The following is a 25,025-nucleotide window of genomic DNA, read 5'->3' as shown; positions in this document are numbered from 1 at the left end:
CACTTTCCCTTTTAATCGGGGGCCACATTTTGGTCAAACCTTTTTACATTTGTAACCTAAGTTTCAACTGCTGCTGTGCATTATGGGACTTGTCGTATGAGCCATCAGCTGCTCGTAGACATTACACGTCTGTTTTGAAGCAAGACGCCGTTGCTCCTATGGGTTTGCCCCAATGTCTCCCTCCAGCCGCATGTGGCCACGTAACTTCCAAATAGTTTCATGAAACACTGTCCTGCTTTTCAGAGGCCAGCAGATGGCGCTGTCTGCTGGAAAATGTTTGGACTTGAACAACTAGTTCAATGAAACCTCACATGTTTATAAACCAAGAGCGCCATCTAGTGGCCTCTGACAATTAGGACAGACCCTGCAATACTGTGTCAAGACACCTCATCTACCCATCACTACTTCCAACCAACTGACCGAGAAGCTGCAGCTCCACTCTAAATCTCTTGAAGGTATCTGGTCTCATTTTTCTACTTCAGTTGGGAAGCTGTGTCCATAAAAAATAAGCCTTTGCCAATGAACTAAACTCAACTACCTTGAAACGACCATTTGACCTCAAACCTTTGTTCGATCAATTTCCTGTACTCATCTTCTTTGCACAACTTTTTTTAACCGTCTCAAGAGATTCCTGAACAGCTTTCTACAAAACTGACCTCCCGTTTTATTGTCATAAAAGATCCAGGTTGTCCTTCTGACACTGGTTTATACTTCATCATGTGGAGTCGAACATCTGCTAAATAAAACATCATCGCCAAATAATTTGAAACAGATTATGATAAATAGGTTATCACAGCAACATAACAGCAGCTTAACTATAGACTTTCCTGCTGAAGAGACATGGATAACAATTTAATATAATACATACTGAGTATACTGCAGTGTATTGCATTAGGTATACTACACTCTCAATCAGAGCCAAACTCAAGCAAACAATTCTGAACAGTGTTAATTCATTTAAGAGTCAATAACAGGCACTTCTCCAACAGGAGGGTTGAGTCTCAAGTACAGGTGGTCAATTCAATTTCCTTAGGGGCATAGAAGAAAAATTATCTTAAATGAAACATAAAATTTTGTGATTTAAATATTATAACATAAATATTATCATTGTATGCTTAGTTCATTTAGTTTAGTTCCTTCAACTTTTTTTTCATTAAACTAATATATTTCCCAAGTTTCATAAAACATTCATTCAACATTTCATTTTGAATTAAAATACAAAAAATAATTCCTTCAGGTGAAGGGCCTCTGGTCTAATACAATGAAGTATCTTGTTGTCAGCAACAAAAGACAAAATCCTCCTTCATTGGTTGTGGACCACGCAAAAAGACTTGGCTGACCAGACTTGGCCCCCAAGCCTTCAGTTTGACAGCTCCCTCAGAAACAATATGAACAAACACAAGCAGTACCTGGTGGGAGGCCGCTGCAGGACTTGGTACACACGGACCCTGAAGGTCTCATTCTCGTGGCGCTCCTGCAAGAAATCTTTATAAATCTTGAACTCTGCAGCGGTGACCAGCTCCCCGTCAGGAATCCGAGAAAGGTCAAATCGGAATTCCGTTCTCTGACGCCGGTAGACCAGGTCCTGTTCGTGATCGACTGTCGAGAGAAGGTTGAAAAAAAAAAAAAAGAAGAATGTTTTGTGATGGGATTAACAGGCTGGTATTTTTGGGAGCGAGACAGCCGTCGTGAGATGGCAGCGGTGGTAATACTCCTCCATGGTGAAGCAAAATCAAGCCATTCTTTGATGTGTGTGTGGAGGAAGTGGAAGAACCTGATTGATCTAAGCATCACTTAGCTTGTGCCGCCACTCATGCCAGTGTGGGTGATAAAAAACACACTTGCTGCTCATTTTGGCTGCCTGTTTAAATCCCACACATGTGCTGACCACAAGAAAAGGCCGGCAAAGGCGCTGGCCGGAAAACCACAGCAGCCTTTACGCTCACATGTAGCACTGAAATCCACACACAGTCATGTGGTCGGGCCTGGCAGCACCCACACCTCTGCCATCGCTCCGCCGCTGGATTCATTCAGATTAGAGGCGCTGTAACAGGAGCAGTGGCGCTTTGGGGTTTTCCTGCTGGTACCACACTCTGAGGTTCCATCAGTGGCCCAGGACCCCAAATACTTCCTGGAGCCTTTCATTGTTTTTATAGTATTAGCCCGTGTGTTTGAAACAACAGAGCGGGTCTCTGCTTTAAACACATCCTGCACATGACATCAACCCCGATGGCCCACTTTTGTTTCAGACGACGGCATCGCTCGAAAGCACCCACGCAGAGTCGGGTCTAAAAACACTTCTCAGCCCACTCGCTGTTAAGAGCACGCATTCTAAACCTCGCGAGTCATTTGTTTGACCGCAATTAAATCCTGGAAGGGAAGACGGGGTATTTTTATGAAACCAATAATTGCTTGTAAGGACTCTGTGTGTTTATGTTTGGGACCATTAGCTACAGAGATCAGACCTCAGATATGCAAACTCCCCTCTGGGAGGTATTTCAACACTTCAGCCTGCTTCTGACACTGCAGGCCCGACAGCCGAGCAGAGGGCGGCCTTTCAACCCACAGTTGGGCTGCGTTTTAGGCTTTAACACTGGAGCAGCAACACTGTCGGAATGTGTCACTCTGCATTGCAGGATTCTTGAATCGAAGTTTCATCTGGACGGCAGAGAGATGACAGCTATTTATTTCCATGTGAGATCCCAAACGCAAGTTCTTGAGTTAGTAGCACACGCAGGTCGCAGGCCCGTTTTGGCTTACCAACAACTATGAAGCTATTCCAACCAATCCCAGTTCAGCAAGGCTACGCAGCATGTGCGTCATCGTATTCCCTCCCTCCTCCTCCTCACGTGCACAGTCAATCGTTCACATTTGCACACAAACATTGCCTCCAAGGGTCGTGATTCGGACATGAACGATTCTGAATCCATTCATAAATGTCCAAATTCCCATGATTTAAGTGTATAATGGACAGAAGTGAAAAGCGGAAACCACTAGTGCAGCACGTCGTCCTCACAACACTACGTGGGACGGTCGTAAACAAACATGGCTGACCGCGAGATCCATCTCTCTCCATGCTATTTAATATCACAGCCTGACGCTCTGAAACAAATGAGCAGCAGTACACAAACATTCCCCAACAGTCTCAGACTCTGCCCTTACAAACGTCCCTCAGGCGCTGCCCTTGTGAGGAGCTCAGTAACAAAACCAAGAGCACACACTACACGCTGTCACCCTGTAAACTACTCATAGAACATCTTAACAAAAAATATTTTTTTTATTTACCTAGTACATGTAGTTCTTTGTTTTTTTTGTGTATGTGTGAGTTCGTTGTACTTGAAATAATCTTACTTAATCTTAAGTATTTTTTGCAAAAACAAAAAAAACTAAAAATTAAAATCCTTGCCACTTGGAGCTTTTTTAGGCTTAAAACTGACACTGGTTTTTACAATCTAATTTTACTAGTCACCTTGCAAGTCATGGAAACCTGCATTAGTGCCGGATCTCTCTTGGATTACACAAAATAACGTGGCCTCTTTCACCGTCCTGAATACTGAGTTTAACTCATATTGCATACTAGAAAAGGATTGTTTTGTCCACGCCACGCGCAAACCATCGTAACCACAGTTATTTTCAGGAGTATTGAAAATTCAGACACTCCTGAACGCATCAGCAGGCAACAAAAAGATACGTAGATCAGCGCTTCACCCACAGAGAGAACGACATGAAAAGGAGCGAAAGCAAACCAGAGCCATAAAGTAAAACCTATAACAATCTTTGTCTATTCCCAGAAAAGTCAAAGTCAAGAAGAGTCAAGTCATTTTCGAGTCGCAACAGTGGGAATAAGAGGGTTATTTGGCTTGCCTTCCATGACTAAACCTTTCCTGCATGCATGTTTCCAAGCGAAACATTTCTAACCCTCTTTAATTAAAATCACCACAAATACCTGCTCACATCTGTTACACCAGCTTTATTCCATTTTACGGACGTCCTGCTGCTTTTAATTGACACAATACAATTATTCAACACGGAGCAAAATAACGAGGTTTTCCTCAGGGCCAAAAATAATCACCTTCCGATTCAATTAGCAGAACAAACTTTCTCATTGTCTAAACCGCAGCAGTCCTCTTCTTCCTAAAGATCATTTTAAATGACTTACTTTTATGAGCAGCAAATGTGTTATGTGAAGTTTTTCACTTCATTCATCTCAACAGAGGAACATTTAAAAGAATCTGTGAAGCAAATAGTTTGGTTTCGCAGCGTTTTTCCTCTTTTCACTCGCCTTCTTTTGTGTAGACTTTTGGGGTACTTTTCATTCACTGTTTATAGGGTCATTTTTTTTGTTGTTTTGAGTCTGTATCTTTCACATCGTTCTGGGTTGTTCAAGCAGATCGTTTTCTATTTTTGATGTTCATTTGAAATAAGAGCTTCTACTGGCATCCATTCTCTTTATGCTGCTTATTGCCTACCTGGGCTCACCAGGGGCAGGTATCTGTACCGCCAGTCTGAACATAAGACTGAACATAATTTAACTTTTATTCACAGTGACCATCAAATTATTTATTGTTCTAGCTGAACTCTCGTTGAAGTTTTCATTAGTGGCACACACAAAGACGTTCTGTGTTGTGTGCCAGCACCGCTCCATTCTAAACACGCCAGCTTGAAAGTCTTATTTTGAAGGGAGATTTGTTTACCTCATCAGTGGCGAGAAAGCCCCTTGAGTTTACATCATGCGCGGTCATAAGTGATAAATAATAAGCAGCCCTGCAGCACTATCTAGAGCCGGGTGAGCAGCTCTTAATTCCAACTGCAGCTGCCTTTTATAAAGTTGCGTGACAAGGAGACAAGTGCTTCCTGTCTTACTTTCAATAGAACACTTGGAGACGTTTACATGTGTGCACATGTACCAACATGTGTGCGAACTAACACGCTCTGAATTGATGCGCAGAATGGCAGCAGGGCTTTGAATACCACCCGCTCTTTCTTTAAACCCATGAATCCAGTGGCTGAATGATCCGCTACGGTAGCTCAACCTCACACTGTGAGCTGGGGTCTCAGGACCAGGGAGACCATAATCCAGCTGGGTCTTGAAGTGATCATCGTGGGACCACCGGGACGGAGTCACAATGACGGGGCTGGGATTCTTAATAAACACTCATTGTGTGTTTTTTCTCCTTATAATCAAACCCTTCAGATGTGGATGGCTGCGGGTTTCACTGTTTCCAGATCTCATTAGGCTTTTTTTAACTGAATGTGGAGGTTGTTAAAATGTTGAGTTATGGAGAGACCAAATGCTTTGTGTTTTCTGTTTACTCACGAGATGATTTGAAGGTGCCACAAACAGGCCGTTGGATATGGAAATGGAAAATAGCAGATTTGACTGTTAACAGACGCTAGAATGTTAACGGATAAATACAGACTTGTGCCCCTGAAATTAAACACATGTGAACTAGTTTATGTTTCTGTAAATTGATGCTTATTTATGCCACAGTAAGCACTGCACCTCCATCATATCACACTTATGAATATTTTACATGTCCATTACTTGAACAAGCCTCTGATGTGTTACAAAAGAGACAAATAAAAACAGTTTGTCCATAAAAACAAGAAAATAAAATTCATAGACCCTGACTAGAGTTGCATGAAGCCAATCATTTTAAGGAGAAACCTACCAAACCAAGAAAATAACTATTCTGCTTTACATGCACGCATGCAAACAAGAGTGGGGGTTCCAAGACTTTTGCATAAGTGACCAATCCATGATGCCTTGGGGCAAGCGGGGGCTGATGAAGAAGACATTGGGGGGACCCCCCACCCCACCCCGCCCTGATAACAGCCACAGGCACCACGTTGTCTACTCTCTAGCCATAATGCTATCAGAACTGCTGTCCGATCTCCAAGAGAAACAAAGACGGCTCTGACTTTTATAAACTCAATAAAGTCTGAGTAAGCCGGGACACCAGTCAGTGACCCTGCCATTACGACCAACGTGTAAACATGTAAACACAGGACAGCATGCGCCTTTATTGGCATGAAAATATTTGGGTTCCTCATTCTGAAGGGTTTTGGATTTCTTGTTTGTTTTTGTAGTTCACTTTTTTTTCCAATTATTTACAATTGTTTAGTTTTGTTGTAATTAGCATTTTTAGTAATATGTTTCATAATCTTGAGTGGGCAATTTTATATTTAATTTCCACTGAAATTTAGTTTTTTTTTATTCTACCATTATTGCATTACCCAAATAAACAAATAATATACTTCTCTTTGCTTTGATTTTGTGATGCAGTCTTGTTTGTTTGTTTATTCTCTTTAGAGATCTATTTTCCAGTTATACAGGACCATGATCTACTCTTCATCCTTCATTTAATTAATGTATAATTGTTTTTGAAAAAGAAAAATTGGCATAGACTAATAGGCGATTTAGGGGTTTGGTAGTTGTTAAATAAACAATCTGACACTATAATAATATATTGAATGTTCTCTAACCCGGATCAACCTGAAGTGAGAGATTCATTATGTCTAAAAACTGTTCACTCGAGTTTGGTTCATTGCTTTCTTTCTTTCAAAACTCCACAAGAACTCACCAAGATTGACGAAGCTCATCACCATGTCCGCGTCATCCAAGAAGCGGCTGTCCTGCGGGGTCACCATGGGGGCGGCCTGCGTGGGCCGGAGGGGTCTGTAGTAGGACAATCCGGCAGGCTCCGTGTTTGTGGAGATCTGGTTGTAAAGGTCCAGCATGAAGATGGGAGCGGCGTCGTGTCTGGTGTGGACGTGCGGTCGCGGACGGTGCGGCAGACCCAGGATGGAGAGGATCTCGCGTTGCATCTCTCTGCGCTCCTGACTGCGCAGCCGCCGCTGGATGAAGCTGGATCGGACCTCGTTCTCCACGGAGTAGTTGGAGAAGACGAACTGTGAAGCGGAGACGCAATAAATCCACGAGAGCAGCGTCAACGTCAAGACCAGGCGGCCTGTCATTTTTTTTTTTTTTTACAAAAATAAAAAAATAAAAATGGTTTTACGCGCGGGCACCCCGTTGCGCGTGTCCAGAGTGCGAACTGTGAACCGAACCACTAGAACGAGGTTATTCGTGCGTGATGCTCTTGGGCTCTTACTAAACTTGGAGGTGCTCTTATTAGACCGCGTGTCATGGGAGGGGCGAGTGGGGGGGGGGGGGTCCTCATTGGATACACTGTTGATATGAAGGAACAGCCACGGAGGTCCCGCACAAACAACAGTTTACACGGTTTATTTAAAAACAAAAGCACAAGCTGGTGAAGCTTCGGTTGTTGAATATTATAAACAATACGGTGCATTATTTTATTCGCAAACTTTTTTTCTGGGAGGGTACATTTTTTCGCGGCGTGAACTGTAAACTACAAAAATCATTTTAAAGCACCGAGAGGAATAAATAAATAAGAGAAAAGATCGTACAAACCTGGCTGGGGAGCTTAACGTCATAAGATATTATTATTATTATTTAAAAAAAACAACAAAAAAAAAAAAAACATGGCTCACAGAATCAAACCTTTACAAAACGTATATATTTTATATTCTTTTTTATCGACTGTCTCTTTCCTCCTCTTCAGAAGGGCCACTGAGGCTCAAGAGTTAACACCAAGCTCAGTTCCACCCTCATTGTTGGGGGCTTTGGAAGGTGATCAGTGGTACATGAGGAGGCATGTCCTCTCAACTGCCCCATGAATATCCACCAGTCCAGCTATTTTAATTGGAGGTTAATGGATGTAGGGGGTGTGGAACCAACAATGCAGGAGAAGATTGAGCTATTTGGCCTGTCGAAGGGGGATGTGTTTACCTGTTCAACATGTGAAGACACAAATGAGGCGCTGTGGCTTAAGTTCTTTGTCTTTCCTCAGCCTGAATATGAGAAGTGATCAAGAATCTGCCTAATTTAAATTTGCTTGTAAGTCAAAGTCCAACTGAACAAATGTAACCGTTGACGCATAAATAACATTATCATGCAGGTTCTCATCAGTTACTCAGTTAAAATTTAAATTTCTTTCGAAATGTTTCGTCCGTGGTGCCACTAGAATGTTTTCTAGGTTTATCCAAAAGTTAAGTGTGACACTCAGTGGCCACTGTGCGCACTGCAGCATACTTTAAAACAGGTGGCAAAAACGTAAAGCATAACCACAAAAGGAACGTTGGCAGAAAGTGTTGGCATTTAGTGAGCAGCGATTATCATAGTAGATAGCACTTTTAATAATAAGATTACTTTTGAATTCTGGATTTTCATTGCCATGACTCGAATAACAACAGTTAATGTTGAGAAATAGTTTCACAGATTCCTTCTCAGCATTTTCCGCCAGCGGTTGCCAGAGAGTGTCAGCCTCCTCTGCTGTTACCTGTCTGACTCCCTGTCTCGTCTGTTTTGTTCGATGAATGGTCCAGGACTTTTGGGATTGTCACCTTGTTTACTTATTTCATCTTGTAGCCCGTTCGTCATGAACCACTGTTCTTCTTCTCGTTTCCTTTTTTACCCATCACAACATTGACACCTAGTGGTCATTTACAAAGATCGCTCCATAAATCCAAGCTATATTCCATTTACATGTCGCATCCCATGGTTGTCTTCTCATTTCTGGTTTTTCAATTTCTACCGCTCTTCGTCTGTGGGTCCTGGATGAGTTTATTACGGATTAATAAAATGTTGACATATTAATTTGAACAAAACTTTTATGAAGTTTTCATTAAAAAATAGCTGGAATAATTGCTCGACGTGAAAACGTTCTGCGTTTTAACCCGCCTTATTGAATTTACGCCGAAATGTTTCCACTGTCCTATATAAAGTTGTAGGTTTTACGCGTCCTTTGCAGCGCTTCAATTTCAAGAAAAAAAAACAGGAGCGAGTAACGTTACGTCATCACCGTGCGACGTCACTAGAATCAAGCGCCACATTTTCCTTCGTCAATTTCCTTTCCTCCCGGTTTGAACGTTTGTTGTTAAAGATCAGATTTCAGGGTAGGTACACTCACAACAGTTTCTACACTTATCTAAACATAACACGGAAACATTGCTGTCTTCGTGGCTATTGGCGTTTAGCTCCCACCGGTAGATACTTGCTAACGTTAGCTTGCAGTTTCGTTATCAAGAGTCAACATAGTGTCTTCTGTTTCCATTGAGCAGCACCGAACTCGGACTCATGTTCCGGTACATGCTTTACATGTTAGCAGACGTGGCCTGAATGAATGCTGTTGAACCTCCGCCGTTTTAACCGCCAACTGTAGCGCAGTTCCATTACATCACGATTAATGTAATTTATTGTACAAACAGGAATGGCTTGTACAACTCAAAGAAATCGGTCACATTGTTTCACGTAATGTCACTATTTATTTATACCTAAATGAAGTGTTCCACCCTAACCGCACCCAACGGTGTCCAAAATATATTAATTAATTTTTTTGCTGTGCTTGTTCTGTTACACTCTCAACAGACATGGCGTTTATTTTTATGAGTTACATACTACTGTGTTCTCGAGCACCTGTTCTAGATTTTGAACCCAAGTGGAGGCTTTCTACTCAAACAGCCTCATGAAGATTGCTTACTGTCTGAATCAAAGGGTCACCTGCTTTGTGGTTGGTAATGATCTGGATTTTTGGTGATGCATTTTGGTCTCTCCATTTGTCTTTCAGACATTGACCAAAACTGATGCACCATGAGCATATTTGGTACAAACTCTGGGTTTGGGACCGGTGGGACAGGTGTGTTTGGAAGCACAACAACTGACAGCCATAATCCCATGAAGGTTAGTATTGCCATATTTAAGGAAGTGTTTATGTTCGAGAACTCACTGTTTAGCTTTTCCCTGGTGTTTGCACCCAGGACGTCGAAGTGACATCACCACCAGATGACAGCATTAGCTGCCTAGCTTTCAGCCCCCCCACGATGCCTGGTAACTTCCTGATCGGGGGATCCTGGGCCAATGATGTGAGTCTTGTGTTCAGTTATAAATGGTGGTGACTTTTAAGAATGAAACTTTACTGCATTGTTTGACTTCAGGTTCGGTGCTGGGAGGTGCAGGACAATGGACAAACCGTCCCCAAAGCCCAACAGATGCACACTGGTCCTGTGCTGGATGTCTGCTGGAGTGATGTAAGTTATGCAAACAAAATCTGTGCATACTAATAACAGTTTGACCAGAGAAGAAATCCTAATGTGAGGGGGTTTTTTTTTCTAATCAGGATGGGAGTAAGGTTTTCACAGCGTCTTGTGACAAGACTGCCAAGATGTGGGATCTCAACAGTAACCAAGCAATGCAGATCGCACAGGTGAGAGGTTTATTCTCCGTGATGTTCACTGAGAAATATCATTGGAATGGCAATGATCTCCTTTCATTTGTGGCTGCAGCATGACGGCCCAATCAAAGCCATCCATTGGATAAAAGCTCCCAACTACAGCTGCGTTATGACCGGCAGCTGGGACAAAACACTGAAGGTACAATGTTGACAAAGTCACAACCCTAGTAGATGATGTTTCTATCACTAGTGCTTGAATTCTTACACTAGTGATAGGTTTGAAATCGCACCTCATTTTCACTTCCCTATGGAGGTTATGTTTTTGATACAGACGTTGGTTTGTCTGTTTGTATTTAAAATGACTTAAAACGTTATGGATAACTATGTGAAATAGGACAGGTAAAATGTAAATATTTACATTACTAATGTTGAGTTCCAACTCTGTCAGAGTGAAGTAAATTGTCACGTTAAAGCGTTTTGACTGAATTTCTCCGCTTTCTTTTGGTGCTTTGTTTCAAGGATGTGTTTCTCAGTCGTACTTACAGCAGCTTCAGATCTTTATCTCAAACTCTGTTGCTCCCCACTTCAGTTCTGGGACACCCGTTCTCCCAATCCCATGATGTCTCTGCAGATGCCAGAGAGATGCTACTGTGCAGATGTTGTGAGTAGCTCAGTTCATAGGATCTCTTGCTCATGCACTTTCCGATTCCTAAAGACTTTTTTTTTTCTTGCTGCAGGTCTATCCCATGGCAGTGGTGGCCACCGCAGAGAGGGGTCTGATTGTGTACCAGCTGGAAAACCAGCCATCTGAATTTCGCCGAATAGACTCTCCTCTGAAGCACCAGGTCGGATTCTGGAATTGCTCCTGTTGCAATTCCTTGCATCAAAAAACACAACACGTAACTGTATGTTTTTGTCTTGGTCCCGCAGCACCGCTGTGTTGCCATTTTTAAAGACAAGCAGAACAAGCCGACAGGCTTCGCTTTGGGAAGCATCGAGGGGCGAGTGGCTATTCACTATATCAACCCTCCCAACCCGTGAGTAGCGCTGCTCACGACTCACTTTCATTTAAACCTTCATTTGGTGTGAATTGTGTCACGACTTTGTTTTTCTCAGAGCCAAAGACAATTTCACCTTCAAGTGCCACAGGTCTAATGGAACCAACACCACCACTCCACAGGACATCTATGCCGTATGTTCTGTTATCATTTGATTTGGACGAAAAACATCCAATTCTCAGTAGATTCATGTTGCAATAGTGATGTATTTAGTGACAGACGATCTAGCTTGGCTTATGACGTTACTGTCGTCTTAATGTGGGGGGAAAAGTGCAAGAGTTGTTTATTAATTCTGATAGAATAAAATCATAACAATTGTTTCACTATTCTCATTGAATATCAGTGAACCTATGATGCTGTGTTCGATGTGGGCTGTTATGGAGTCGCCCAATGGCTCTTCATACTTCTCAGTTGTGGTGCTGAGAGTCCAGGTCTTCCTTGACTCGAGTTGCTCATGTTTGCCACCAGGTCAACGCAATCTCCTTCCATCCGGTCCATGGCACTCTGTCCACTGTGGGTTCGGACGGACGCTTCAGCTTCTGGGACAAGGACGCCCGCACCAAGTTGAAGACCTCCGAGCAGCTGGACCAGCCGATCACGGCTTGCTGCTTCAACCACAATGGCAACATCTTCGCGTACGCTTCCAGTTATGATTGGTCAAAGGTAAAAGACACTGAGCCCCTCTTTTACTGTCCCCTGTTTGGTCGAGTCAGCAATTGTTCTGCTTGATCCTGCAGGGCCATGAGTACTACAACCCCCAGAAAAAGAACTACATCTTCCTGAGGAATGCTGCAGAGGAGTTGAAGCCCCGAAACAAGAAATGGTGAGAGAAGGGCTGTCTGTAGGTGTGGAGACGGCGGTCATGGACTGGACCGCCAATCCTCAATGTGTTTGTGTCTCCCACTTGAGCCCTTCTGGTTAACCCAGGGATGCCTTAGGATTTCAAAGGTTTTCGCTTCTGTGATGTGTTTAAATTACAGATCTTTGTCCAAAAGGATCTATCTATTGATTTTTTTTTCAGCAGAAATATTATAATGTTGGTATTTATATACTTTGAATTATGGATCTAAGGATCGATTTCGAGGTACCACTGAAAGCTGTGAATTCAATTCTGAGCTGTCACGAAGGATTTTACGGAAACAAAAATGGAGGCTTTTCTTGAGTTAATTTAAGCCGCATGTCTTATTTGTAAAGGTTTGCCGTACCGACCTGCGTGTTTGTTTTCAACAAACATAACAAAGCACTTTGTTGTGAAACTTTAAATCAGGTTCCTTTTAATCTAATCCAACTCCACTCTTGTAACCATTGATTTTAATTTGGGAAATAAAGGCTGTGAAAACTTGAACCTTGTGACTGACTGCTCCCTCCTCTCTTCAGATTCATCGTGCCGAGTCACATCTCTCGTGAGGAAGACCTGCTGCTTTAGTCTGTGTATGCGCTTGAGGCGGACCCCTACCTTTTGGCAAACACCTGGACCAATGATATGGTGCAGCGTTCAGTGCATGGACCAATCAGAAAGGCAGACTCAACCTGGCACTCATGGAAGCTGGGTCACAGTCGTTCATACTATTCATTGTAGGAGGTGATGTGTTCAGCTTTCTTTTTTAATTTTGCAGTTACTCTGTGGTTTAGCTTTATAAATGTACTTGGATGTAAAATAAATAACGAAGCACATTTGTCGTGTTTGGTCACCTAACACACACGCAGAGTTTTAAGTTGTACACACCAGCACCACCTCAGCAATGGGCTCATATTGCTGTGTTACTGCGGGTCAACCATCAGAGGGCGCGTGCGACCTTTGTGGGTGTCGCAGCAGTTGAGAAGACCGCGGTCAGGAGACGCGAGATCAAAGTCCCGGACTACATACAAATTAACTCCTTTTGGTGAGCACTTGGAAGTGGGGCGGGCGGGGGTGGTGGTATCAAGAGGATATGAATTAGGCAGCGGTGGCACCTACAAAGAGCATGTGCGAAGAGCCGGGGAGTTCATAGAGCAGCAAAGTGTGAATTCAGTGCCGTTTTATTGAGGTCATTAGAGTGTCACCTCACTGTCAGCCCGACTTTGTACTTAGCAGTGGAGCCAGGGGAAGGAAGGTCATGTGGTGCCGGCTCCTCCTGCGTTAGTCCAACATGAAAGTTGGTTAAAGCGAAGCAAAACACTCCGTTTTGTGGTCCAGGTTGGCACATAATGATCCGTTTAAGTTGAGGCTACATGGATGAATTCACGTTTTTTTCATTGTGTTTTAAATTTAACCATGTATGGAGTCATGTTTAACAGTTAAAATGTACAGAAGATAACATACAAAAGGTGCGCAGGAAGATAAAATACTGACGTCAGAGTGGAGGGAAGTAAGTGGATCTAAGTTTTATTGAGCAAATGAAAAGTCGCACAACTGGTGGTCCCGTACATTCTAAAGTCACCGCATCCTCTTGTCGCGATTTTTTTTTAATCCGTTTGTAGGATGAACGAAAACATTCTCGTCTACTTCTGCCTGCAAAACTCACCACGAGGTCTTTGTGTGGTTAAAGGACAAAAGCAGGTGCAGCGTAACAGATAAGTGGGCGGACCAATGGGAGGCACCGCTGCTCTGACCGTGAGTGCTGGTTGGCTCGATATCTGACGGGGCGGGGCCTTGACTGATGGCTTTAAATAGTGCCGGTACATGTGTGGAGAGGAGCAACCAGTGTGCGCGTGCGATTGTGGGCTGCTGCAGCGACTGAGACGCCACGGACTTTACTTTTTCCAACCTCGACCTTCCAAACGGCGTGGTTTCACCCATGACGGAGCGTTGTTAAGTTTGAAGGCAGCAGTTGAGTGTCAGCGTTCTGCTCTCCGGTCCGCCAATGCTTCTCCACCAGTTCGTGAACGGAGCCCTGGACGTCATGCATCCCTCGCCGCCGCAGAAGGACACCACCTTCACCAAGATCTTCGTGGGGGGTCTGCCCTACCACACCAACGATGCCTCCCTCAGGAAGTACTTCGAGGCCTTCGGGGACATCGACGAGGCTGTGGTGATAACTGACCGGCAGACGGGCAAATCCCGAGGCTACGGCTTTGTGAGTGTCCTCCTTAACCCGCTTCTTCTGGTGAACTTTTTACGTGTGTAACCTCGTACGTGTAGCCGTCTGAGGAAGATAAGGCATCAGGCAGGTTAAGAGGGTTCATGTCGCCTCTGGCTCGCCGCGAGGGAACTATCCACAACTCCGTAGCCATGTTCTCCTTCCAACCTCCGTCTGTGGTGACGTCTCCTGGCTGGCTCTACAACAACGCCACAACCAAAGAAGGAGAGACGTGTCGAGCCTGCCGCTGCCGACGTGCTTTATTCCGTGTTTACACAGCAGCTCTGAACAGAACCGGACGGTTGGCGTTTCAGGTTCGACAGGCTCTGTGCATGTCGTCGGCACTTGTTGCGGAGCAGAGTGAGGGGTTGCGGTTGACAGTAGGGAGGTGGGGGCGCGCGCACCTTTTCACCCAAACACACACACACACACTTCAGTGTGGGATTATCCGAACCCCCACCACTGCGTGGCTTTACGCCGTGTAAACAAAAGCCGCGCTCCTTCCTGTGTGTTCGCAACACGCGTCCGTGACTGGGCTTTGTTCTGGATCCGTCCATGATGAAGAGACATACTTGGCCTCACAACAATAACTGCGTGCTCAGTGAAGCTGGCAGAAACGCCGCCTTCTTTAATACCCAGGAGAGGGCCACTTTGTCTGATTCAATCTCCTTAATATTTAGACCTTAATGGGATAAGCTCCTTTTACGTCTGACATGACCGTTTTCTGACAATTACAAATCAGGTCAGTGAGGATCCCACCAGCTAGGAAAGTGCTTTGGAACAACATACAATAATATACAAAACACAACAATAATAAATAAATAAACAGAAAATAATATAGAATGAATAATAATAGAAGTAACTAATAAATAAATAGCCCACAGTCAAGGTCTGGTTTGACCGTATTCTCCTGCCAGAGGGACAAACGGTCTATAACCAGGGTGACAAGGGTTGGCTCTGATGCGACCTCTCCAGGTCCTAATTCTACCCGCTCAAGCCATTCTGACTGTTTGCTTGTATTTGCTGACGGCCCCGCTCTCTCGCAGGTCACCATGACGGACAGAGGAGCAGCGGAACGAGCCTGCAAGGATCCCAACCCCATCATCGATGGCAGGAAGGCCAACGTCAACCTGGCCTACTTGGGTGCCAAACCCCGCAGCATTCAGTCAGGTGGGGCAGCAGGAGACAAGTCATTCCAGCTGTGTGTGTGTGCGCGCGGTTGAGTGTGCTGTGGCACTGGTTTGCAGTGACAGGGAGACAGGCCGGCTCTGTGTGCCCTCTGTGCATTGTTCTCTGCTCCTCCTCTGTAAATGCAAATGTGTGCGTGTCTGACAGCTGGCCTCTTATCTTGCAGGCATATCCATCGGAGTGCAGCCCATTCACCCGGCCCTGATCCAGCGGCAGTACGGGTAAGTTCCACCGTTTGCTGTGTGAAGCTACCGGGCGTCCGTTGACAAACCGGGCCTCTGGATAGGACGTGTCAGTTCCCGGGCCTGCACGCACCTTCAGAATCCTCCATTAGCATGTTCACACTCCTCAGGCAGGAGAGGCTGTTCACATATGGGTGCTTCACATATCGGTGGTAATGGAAGAGCATTCCGCAGGTGAATGTGTGACTCACTTGTTACCTTCAGTGTGGGGCTTACATCGCTGCCCCTCATGGAGTCGGCAGCGGCTTCCGAGAGGTTTTGTTGTAGCAACAGCGTGGCTTGCTGAGTAGCACTTCACGGACTAATGACTGTCGTCTCCTGGCTTTGATCTGAAAGATCCATGACCGAATGTGAGGAGGCGTTTGAATATGAGCTACTCATAAACTACTCAACAGCTATTTAGATTAGATTAGAGCTTCGTATTGCAATCATTAATGATGTGCAGCTGCCATTATCTTCATTTTACTCACCTAGATTCAGCTGTTTGGATACAGCTGGTCGACTCCTGGTGATGTTGTAGGTTTGTGCCGGCTCATCAGAGAGTAACTGATGTACAGTTCTGTTGAGGTGGAGAATGGAAGTTGTTTATCCATCAGTCGTTTGGACTGTGACATTAAACATAGCTGCTACAACAACACATCATTAGAAGTGCTTTAGTTGACACACTGGCTTAAGCCTGGTGAACTGTGTTGCTGTGTCGATCCTTGAGTCTCACGCAAGTGTCATGTATTTGGAGCCATCACGCGGCTCTTGGTGCTGCAATGGTTCTGTTTTACTGTACATGTGAAGGAGGAGTTTGACTTGGTAGTTCAGTCTAAACCGTGTGTGTTGGAGCTGCGAGACGTTGTCCTCATTGAGCGTCCCTCAGGGCCAGTACAATTATAAAACGTTGCTGAACCTCCTTCAATCATCCATGCCCTCTTTTTCCTCAATCCTCACCGGGTTCCTGTGAGGAACCCAGTGGTGAGCTCCGGCAAATCCCCTGCCTTGCGTTTCTGCACTCTTGCCGCTGTAAATTTCTCCAGGAAGCTGTTGTGTGTGTGGGGGATTCATGTGGAACACCGTGGAGCTGTGACCAGTGCGACTGACAGGTGCTGGCTCCAGTTACAGCCCTTTAATCTCTACCCCCCCTATGAGAGTCAGGGGCACCTGTCCCAGTGCCTCTGACTCCTCCACGGTGCTGGTGACAGATGCAGACCTCCCTAAGATGCAGCTCACACAAGTGGCTTTCTTCTAGCCTCCCCCCCAACCCTCACCCCACACTCCTTGACAACATATGGTGTGAGGACGTTGTGGCATTATAAATGGAGTATTACATGTGGGGACTATTCTGGACTTAGTGCTGTAATGTGCTTGCTGCTGCGGTCAGCAGATGCTTGGCAGTGCGATGGCCAGCCAGGGGTCACTGAGGCCAGCAGCATTGTTGTGATGAGGAGGGGTGCTCTCATGCATCACCCACCCAGTTCTGTTCAGAGCCAGAACACGTCCTCTGCTCCCCAGTCCAGTCCAGCTCTGTTCTCTTGCACCGAACACTGACCCCCCCGTGAGAGGAAGGGGGACGGCGCCATCTAATGAGGCTGTGTGCTCCCTAGGAAGCACACCTCTACAGGTGTCGAGCAGAAAGCCTCCTGCTTTCCTTCCTGCTTTGAACCGAGTGGGGGAGGGGTGTCGCACCAAATGTAAGCTGTTGTCTTCCCCCCTCTGTTTTCTCACACAGTGATGCAGGGAGGTCACTTTGTCATGCTGGAAACTCTTTAGCTGCCCGGTGTGAGATTTCTCAGCCTCCTGTCGGCCATATTAACTGCCGATTACCTCTTTTTTGCCAAGTGGGTCAAATTCACTCGCTGTCAGACAGTCGGCATGAAACGGCGTGACCTATGACCCATCGTCCCAGTCCCCTGACAGCGTCTTGCTACGTGGCATGTGCCAAGTCTGATGCCCAGTGTCCTAAAGTCACCCCGCTGAGTGATTCTGAAAATGTCGCCTGCGCTCACTAATCACCTGATTGAAAATTCATCTGTATTTATTAGGAGTTTACCTTTCATTAGAGTTAAAATTGAAGCGGTGATCGTTTTATTTACACGAGCAGATGAGAAATGATCCCGCAGCTATTGAGCCCCTTGTCTGTGTGCGTCTCCTTGTATTTACATAACATACAATCTGGTTTGCTCTTCCTGACTGAGCTCTCATTTTTCAGCCAGTAAAGTGATAACTGCGCGTCATGGCAGCGCTGACTCACACAGATGATGATGATGATGATGATGATGTGCAAGACTCTTTGATGTTGTGTATGTTGACAATAATCCCTGCCCTCCTCTTGTACGAACTGGCTGCTTCTAGCTGACCAGAACGCCTGGAGTGGAAGATGCTCGATAGTCCAGAGGAGGGGGCCCCCCTCCTCCTCCTCCTCCTCCTCCCTCAGCCAGTCTCTCTGAAAGGTGCCAGCGATGGCTTGAGAGTGCAGTGGGTGTGCTGTGATAGACTGAAGTGCTTCTTTTTTTTTAATCATTTTTGTGTGCGGGTGATATGAAGTGAAGAGGTTCTGTTGATTTGCAGTGTGACTCTTTCCCTATTATGGCATGGTTTGGGGTTTGCAGTGGTAACCAGTGTGTGGGAGGGGATGGGGGTGTGGAGTGGGGGGGTTTGGAGTGTGATGACTTCCCTCTTCATGCATGACTCCATTTCTGTTGATTTCACGCCGCAGCCCAAAACTGATCCTTTTTTTTTTCTTTTTAAACACGTTGAAATCCAGGCCGGCATCAGTTCTGAGCTGCTGCTGAAACGGCACGCTGTCGTCTTCTGCTTCATCCACTCTACTGCATCTGCATAGATTAGATTCTCGTGGCAGCATTTTACCTCACAAATTTGAAGCGGATTCACACGCACACGTGGAGTGTCAGTAATTCTATAGGCGTCCAATTGTGTTATGAGAGGCTGAAAGAACACATGCGCGCCATCCAGTGACAGCTGAACTGAATGTTCTTTGGTTCCTGAGTGGGACTACGGCGGATGAGCAAGCCGTCTTCAGTGGTCATGACTGAGAGTTGCTCTCTGTTGAGTGGGTGTTGGGTAGGTTCCACGGGGAGGGTCCATGAGATGGTGTTCTCGAAGCCACAGGTGATAAGTGAGCTTTGTGGCTAACGTGGCTTGGCTGTGTCACTGGAAGCCTTCTATCTTTGGGCCGTGCCTCTTCTGTCCGGCTTGTTTCACCACAGCTAACGGTGCAGGACATGTTGGGTTGGAAAGGCGCTTAACATGACTTTAAAGTGCAGTAGTGTGGATGCCGCTCTGTGTTGTTCCCCCTAAAACGGGGAGCCTCGGGGTGCAGTTGCATCACCTTCCCTCTGAGGATGGGGTGACAAGCGTCTGATCCCCGGACGCCGCACTGATGAGCTCCCCTGCCACCGCTGCTGCCCCCCACTTCCAAGGATCGCAGCCAATCACCTGTGAGATCCAAACACCCAGTGGGAACTGGACTTGTGCGCCACCTTCACATGCGACCTAATTGTGTGTGTGTGTGTTTGGAGTGAAGAGCAGCAGCTGTTGAAACACTGCTTGAGCCTGAAAGGCTGCCAGAAACGGCTGACTCTGTCACCCCTCACTCCCCCACCCCACCTAACGCGGCCTCCTCCCGACGACCCACCCGACAGGTTCTGTCGGTTTTTCTAACCGACGCTGACGGAAGGTTGAGTCACCTTCAGCTCCTAACCTGCCTCTGCTGCTTCCTCTCTGTGTACTTTGGTCTTCTAATAAAAGTGGGAGCGCTCGGATCACCTACGGGAGTTTATTTAAAACTCAGTGGGACAACGTAAACAAAAGAAGCCAGGCCTCTGCTGCTGCTTCTTCCTCCGACTCACCTCCTTGTTTGGTCTTTGTCTGTGCAGGTTGGCCCAGCAGTACATCTACCCCCAGGCCTATGTGCAGCCCAGTCTGGTCCTCCCCACCCAGGTGTCCTCCTCCATCAGCAGCAGCCCCTACCTGGACTACGCCGGTGCCTACAGCCAGTATGCCCAGGCCGCCTTCGAGCAGCAGTATCCCTATGCAGCCTCCCCTGCTGGATTCCTGGGTTACAGCTACGCCACTAGCCCGCCGGCGAGCGCGGGCCCTGCTGCTGGCGCCACGGCCCCTGCCACCGTCCACCCCACCCTCCCATCAGCTGCAGCCCCGAACCCAGCCTTCCTTCACTACGCACCTCAGCAGCACATCCAGCCCGACCGCATGCAGTGAGCGGTGGACGGGACAAGGAGGAGAGGAGGAGGGAGCAGTGTGGAGCCTCCCGACATGGGCGCTCTGTTTCCGTCAACAGGGCTTTCAGGGAAAAAGGGGCCGGACTATTGCACTATTGGGATGAGCCTTGCTCAACGGAGGGGTAAATGTACACCGAAGCTACAGACGGCTCAACATCGAAGGTTGCTTCATGAGCAGGCTGTTCGTTTTTTTTTTTTAAATGTTCAATTATTATTATCGTATTCATGTCATTTCTTCCTACGCCATTTTCATGATCGTCATCTTGTCTGTCAAGTGGTTTTCCATGTTCGTATTTATATTTGGAGGGCTCTCTCTCGTGGAGGAACGGAGAATCTGCTGTGTAACGGTGGCAGCTGCAGGAACAAACATGGCCTCCGCAGCGGAGGATGAGAGATTTGCACCAAGGAAAAAAATGACTGTGGGAGCTTGGTGGTGTTGAGACTGGACTGTGGCGTCAGAAAAACACTTTTTTTTTTAAGTCTTTCATATTAAGAGGCCTTAATAAAAACTGATTACTTTTTAAAAATGTCCTTTCTCAAGTGCACCCTCGAATCCAGGTGCCAAGAGGCTTTTGTCAATCGGTCGCGTTTGCGCTGAATATTTGTGGATGGACAGTGGAATTCATGGGCAGCGTGTTTGGGCCCAAACTTGCCATGATACCTCCAGCTCTGCTCCATCATTTATTTTATTTAGGCAAAGCATAAACAATATTTATGTGTAGGAGTATTTATAAAAGGTACTAAGTTAATTTTTTTTTTTCTTTTTGTACTATAACTGTAGTTGTAGCATCAATACTAGTCAACGTCGGCAGGTGTGAGTCGCCTGCTCAGTTCCCTGACTGGTTTTGTCACATTCTTTTCAACAAAAATGTCTTTTAAAGTCGCAAAGAAGCCATAAAAATAAAGAATTTGTACTTGAATGTTTCTGTTTTCCTTCTGAAAGTGGCGATCGTTTGTGCTTGGCTTGTTTACTGCTGCGTCATGGCGCCCGTCGACTGCTGGGTTGATAGAGTTCACCCGTGTTATCAGGGTTGTGTGTGGGGAGGGGGGCTGGAGGTGGAGGCCCAGACTTATCATGTCCCCACAGCAGCACCTGTCAGGGTTGTTCCCTGTTTTGTTTTCACCACTTTACGGTTGTCTTCAGGCGTTTCTGCTTCCATGCTCGTGGAAACTGGTTGGGTTTCCCTCAGCGGCTCCTGCTAACATCAGCTAGTTTTCGCCGAGGCTGTAGCTGTTCTGGCCTCCAGCGCAAACATTATTGTCCTGGTTTTGAAATACAGGAAAGAAAGATGTGTCATGCGATTGCCACTACCTTTGAGTATATTCATTTCTTTGCAGTTTAGCCCTGGCTAGCTGGGATCGAGAGCGTGATTGGCGCTGAAACGGGTCACAATGCGGGGGGCTCTTGTGGCTTTCTTTTTGTTTCATCTAGACAGGAAAGTGCAGTTACTGGTGAACAGCTACACACAGGTGTGCTCACTAGTAAAATATTAGAAAACAAGCTTTAAAAACGATATGCTTTTCTTCAGTTTAGATACTGTTTATTCTTAATATGCATCATGCGGTGTAATCATGTAAATAAAGATCTAAATCTGATTGTATCTTTTCCAATATATAGACATTAGGTACTTATTTTTACAGCCAAAAATACTATTGCCATAAGCCTTTCAAATGAATTTAATTTTTCAATATAACTACTATTAGCTGTGGGGAAAGACAAGCACAAAAATACACAGTTATTTTAGGTTTGTATATTCAAAGACCTGAAAATAAGTAGTGGGTTACATTTAGAATTAAATTAGTAATCAATGATGGGAAAAAAAGGGGCAAAATAGTTTTGCAGTTTTTTTCTCTAACCTCATAATGGCTGAATAAATAAAGGGCTGTGCTTTGCTCAGATCTGCTGTAATTCAGTGAAAACCATATGGCATAGGAAAGTTATATTTATTGAGCTACTTTGGAGCAAACGTCCTCTGAAGTATGCGACACGAAAGAACAGCATCACTCATGCTGTAAATCATGAACCCGAAACTCCTCGCACCTGAGACACCAACACTGGCAGCAGACAGGTGGTGTTTGTGGCTTTTCTTCACTGCTTTGACCGGCACTAGCTCTGCTTTGTATCTGCATCTTGTTTTGTTAACTTTCAAACTCCAGTAGCACTACATTCACAGTCAAGGTAGTCGAACTCAGTTTTGTGAAAGCATCCATAAATCCAACACGGGACTATTGTAGAACGTGTGTCTCACAGGTTCTGAGCATTTTCCAAAGGCTTTTATGGCATCACTTCAGTCAAAACATGTTGCCAACTGCCAAATACTGACACCTTTTACTGTCCGCTCCAAGACGTGCTCAGTTTTGTGCTGCTATATGCTTCTGTGCGAACCCTGTGGGGCAGTGGAGTGACGCACATAACAGAGTGTCATTGTGAAAAACCAACAATTCTGCGTGTAAATGTGAGAGACGAGAGTGACGTGACTTGTGTTGCTGTGTTTGCTGCTGGTTGCTGGAGAGAAGCGGCTCTGTTCTCCGGTCTTTGACACCAACTCCCCGCCGTGTTTAATGCTCTCACTTTTATTTACACAAAACATCAGTTGTGTGTTCTTCCACTGACTCTGTTTCTCCTCAAGCTCTGGTGTTTATCCTTCCCTCCTGTTGTTGGGAATCCCACCAGAGAAGACCCTGTTTTGCTGAGTCACTGGAACTCCCTTATCTCCCCACCTTCCCCCGCGGCACTGACGTGCTAGGACGCTTCGGTCACATCTCACTCTCTGCTCGCTTCTCGCTCTGTTGTGCAAATGTGACGTCAAAGAGCAGCCAAGTGTCCGAAAGCTCACCTTATCCTCCCTCTGCCTGCTGCGGTGCTGACACCCGGTGTGTCGCTGGGGCAGGAAGGGCTCATCTGCTCTCACACCGCCAGTTGTTTTACACTAGGAAGAGCCACCGGTGGCTTCAATCTCACCTTTGTTTATGCAACATCGGTTCGATGATATACAGATGAGCGACTGAAAATCAACTCACAACATCAGCAGACCTGAGGTCAAAGTGAAATCTTAAATTTCGGCCTTATGTTTTCATATATGCACATTTTTTCGTGGTGTTTTGCTATTTGTATAATTTCTACTTTTAGAAATCCCATTTTACAATAATCTTTTATTTATATCTCATTTTTTCTGATAATGTTGTCTTATCTTGTGATATCTAACATCTACTTTTTCATGAATTGAGTGTCTTTGCTTTTATTTATTAGCACATTCATTCTAAGTTTGAAGTTATACAAATTTTCAGCAGGTCAATAAATAATCTCAATTGTATGTATTTGAAAGTCAAGACTTCAACGGACCCACAATAGATTAAAAATGTTCTGTATTTGTTCTACATGTAAGTTAAAGGAAGATTTTTTCAAACAAGAGGGGTCAGTAATGTTTACAATGTGATGCTTCTAGAGCCTCTTCAGTGCCTCTGGTGATTCTAAACAATGTTCTCGACAGTATTTGTTATGCTGAGTTGCCGCTGTAAACACAAGTTTACATGAGTAAAACATTATTGGTCACTCTACTGTTGATAACATCTGCCTTTAAGTTACATTTAGAAGAGTTACAGAACGTGATTCACTATTACGAAACATAACCATCCACACATACCATAATGCACTGCAACAGTTCAAAGAGCCAAAGGTTGAAATTTTTGGATAAAAAAAAACAATACACCTCAGATGGTCTCTTATCTTGCTCAGTATTTCACAATACTGCCTATGCTAATTTGATAGCATCTGTAGCTGGGGACAGATAACATCCAGTAAACACTTTCTATGTTGTCAGTCCAGCACCAGACGCCAGACCAACTTGTCTTTAACCCAGACTCTTGCACTCAGCTGTCGTGTCAAAGGGCCCTTCCATTAACCCCCTCAGACTTGCTGGAGGTGGACTGTAGCCTTAACAGCTGCGAACAGGAGACCAGAGACGGGAGGAAAATGTCCAAACTTGAAGGGAGGAGCGCATTTTTGATCGAGAAAATATGAAAGACAGAGGTTTGTAGAAGGCCACACCTAAGTTACATCCACGCGCCAATTCTGGAGGAACAGACAGGAGACTGGTGTGAAAGTCATCGGTGAGACTTGCACGCTGTCTTTTTATGGTCAAGACGCTGGAGAGATAACATCAGAGAATAAATATTGAGCTTCATTGTCATCTCCTTCGCTGAGGTTTCATAACTTCACCACAGGGAGTTCATGAATGTCTCAGTATCCAGTGGTCTTGTGAAATGGCTTTTCATGAAAATATAGCTCTGGTTTAGAGGAAAGAGATGTTGGAGAAAAATGGGGTGTAATGGTGTCATATCCTGATTGTTTTTTAATGTTGTGACTTAGTGTTTTGTGCATGTCAAGACTGCGTCTGCTTTTCTGAGCAGACAACAGATGAAGCACTTCAACTTTGGCTCTCCATCTCATCAAAGAGCCAAATCCTGGAAAGTGGGGGGCGTTGGATCCAAGACCTGAAAAAGAGTCAACAGACGTTTTTCATTGAGAACACTAGTTACATGTTTTGGTTTTTAAACAGCCGAAATTGTCATCACAAAATACAGATACCAGCTCCGACAGTTTGTCTCCTTTGTATTTCTGCTCTGGCTAAGATGCAACTATCTATAGAGTGTGTGACCAGCAGGCCGGGCTCGACTGGGACGCAGCCTTGACAGCTCAGCACACGGTTCTCACACGTCCAGTTCCAAAACAGGTTCATGCACTTAAGAGATGCAGATTAAGATAGCGCCAATATTGCTGAGGTTTTTCAGAGGCAAGTGAGTTCACTCAGCCGCAGCAACAAGTGGCTACATGTTGGATTTGCAAGTGATTTGAGTGAACCATGACTCAATGTCAGCGCTTGTTTGCACCACAGGCAACAGTCTGCTCCTCCAAATCGTATCATGATCCAGGCTGACCTCACCATTATCTCGCTTCTGTATGGAGCTGAGGAGA

The 25,025-nt window shown here is 45.3% G+C and overlaps 3 protein-coding genes across 4 annotated transcripts in view; 2 read left to right on the top strand and 1 right to left on the bottom strand.

Moving 5' to 3' along the window:
- The window catches only part of LOC128760403 (bone morphogenetic protein 7-like), a 9,022-nt gene extending 2,044 nt beyond the window's left edge, over positions 1-6,978 (bottom strand). The window contains exons 1-2 of the mRNA XM_053867799.1: positions 6,585-6,978; positions 1,410-1,599 (exon numbers count right to left, since the gene is read on the bottom strand). Of these exons, the coding sequence (XP_053723774.1) occupies positions 1,410-1,599; positions 6,585-6,978 (584 nt within the window). The remainder of the gene's footprint in view (positions 1-1,409; positions 1,600-6,584) is intronic.
- A 1,904-nt stretch (positions 6,979-8,882) lies between these two features.
- Positions 8,883-12,988, top strand: rae1 (ribonucleic acid export 1). Of its 2 annotated transcripts, XM_053867994.1 has the most exons (13): positions 8,883-8,982; positions 9,654-9,766; positions 9,844-9,948; positions 10,021-10,113; positions 10,203-10,289; positions 10,369-10,455; positions 10,846-10,917; positions 10,994-11,101; positions 11,187-11,293; positions 11,373-11,448; positions 11,783-11,977; positions 12,052-12,137; positions 12,692-12,988. In XM_053867994.1, coding segments are annotated over exons 2-13 (1,107 nt in total). In that variant the 5' UTR covers positions 8,883-8,982; positions 9,654-9,676; the 3' UTR covers positions 12,693-12,988. The 2 variants fall into 2 exon arrangements, with proteins under 2 accessions (XP_053723969.1, XP_053723968.1); XM_053867993.1 differs by lacking the exon at positions 12,692-12,988 and having other exon boundaries at positions 12,052-12,141.
- An 836-nt stretch (positions 12,989-13,824) lies between these two features.
- Positions 13,825-20,970, top strand: LOC128760530 (RNA-binding protein 38-like). The gene is made up of 4 exons (XM_053867995.1): positions 13,825-14,370; positions 15,420-15,543; positions 15,728-15,782; positions 19,688-20,970. Exons 1-4 carry the CDS (start codon positions 14,158-14,160, stop codon positions 20,028-20,030), a joined length of 735 nt encoding a protein of 244 aa, XP_053723970.1. The 5' UTR covers positions 13,825-14,157; the 3' UTR covers positions 20,031-20,970.
- Positions 20,971-25,025: the final 4,055 nt, after the last annotated feature.

This window comes from Synchiropus splendidus, chromosome 6 (assembly GCF_027744825.2).
Source record: "Synchiropus splendidus isolate RoL2022-P1 chromosome 6, RoL_Sspl_1.0, whole genome shotgun sequence".
Classification (NCBI taxonomy): Eukaryota; Metazoa; Chordata; class Actinopteri; order Syngnathiformes; family Callionymidae; genus Synchiropus; species Synchiropus splendidus.
Note: the sequence above shows the minus strand (reverse complement) of the source record. Positions and strands in the feature narration are given on the sequence as shown.

What these genes read in the sequence shown, in the direction of transcription:
- rae1 (XM_053867993.1), top strand. Translation starts at nt 9,677, where the DNA reads ATGAGCATATTTGGTACAAACTCTGGGTTTGGGACCGGTGGGACAGGT. An exon ending in GGGGATCCTGGGCCAATGAT is followed by an intron (nt 9,949 to 10,020) that starts GTGAGTCTTGTG and finishes GTTTGACTTCAG; the next exon opens with GTTCGGTGCTGGGAGGTGCA. An exon ending in GCTGGGACAAAACACTGAAG is followed by an intron (nt 10,456 to 10,845) that starts GTACAATGTTGA and finishes TCCCCACTTCAG; the next exon opens with TTCTGGGACACCCGTTCTCC.
- LOC128760530 (XM_053867995.1), top strand. Translation starts at nt 14,158, where the DNA reads ATGCTTCTCCACCAGTTCGTGAACGGAGCCCTGGACGTCATGCATCCC. An exon ending in AATCCCGAGGCTACGGCTTT is followed by an intron (nt 14,371 to 15,419) that starts GTGAGTGTCCTC and finishes GCTCTCTCGCAG; the next exon opens with GTCACCATGACGGACAGAGG. An exon ending in CTGATCCAGCGGCAGTACGG is followed by an intron (nt 15,783 to 19,687) that starts GTAAGTTCCACC and finishes TTGTCTGTGCAG; the next exon opens with GTTGGCCCAGCAGTACATCT.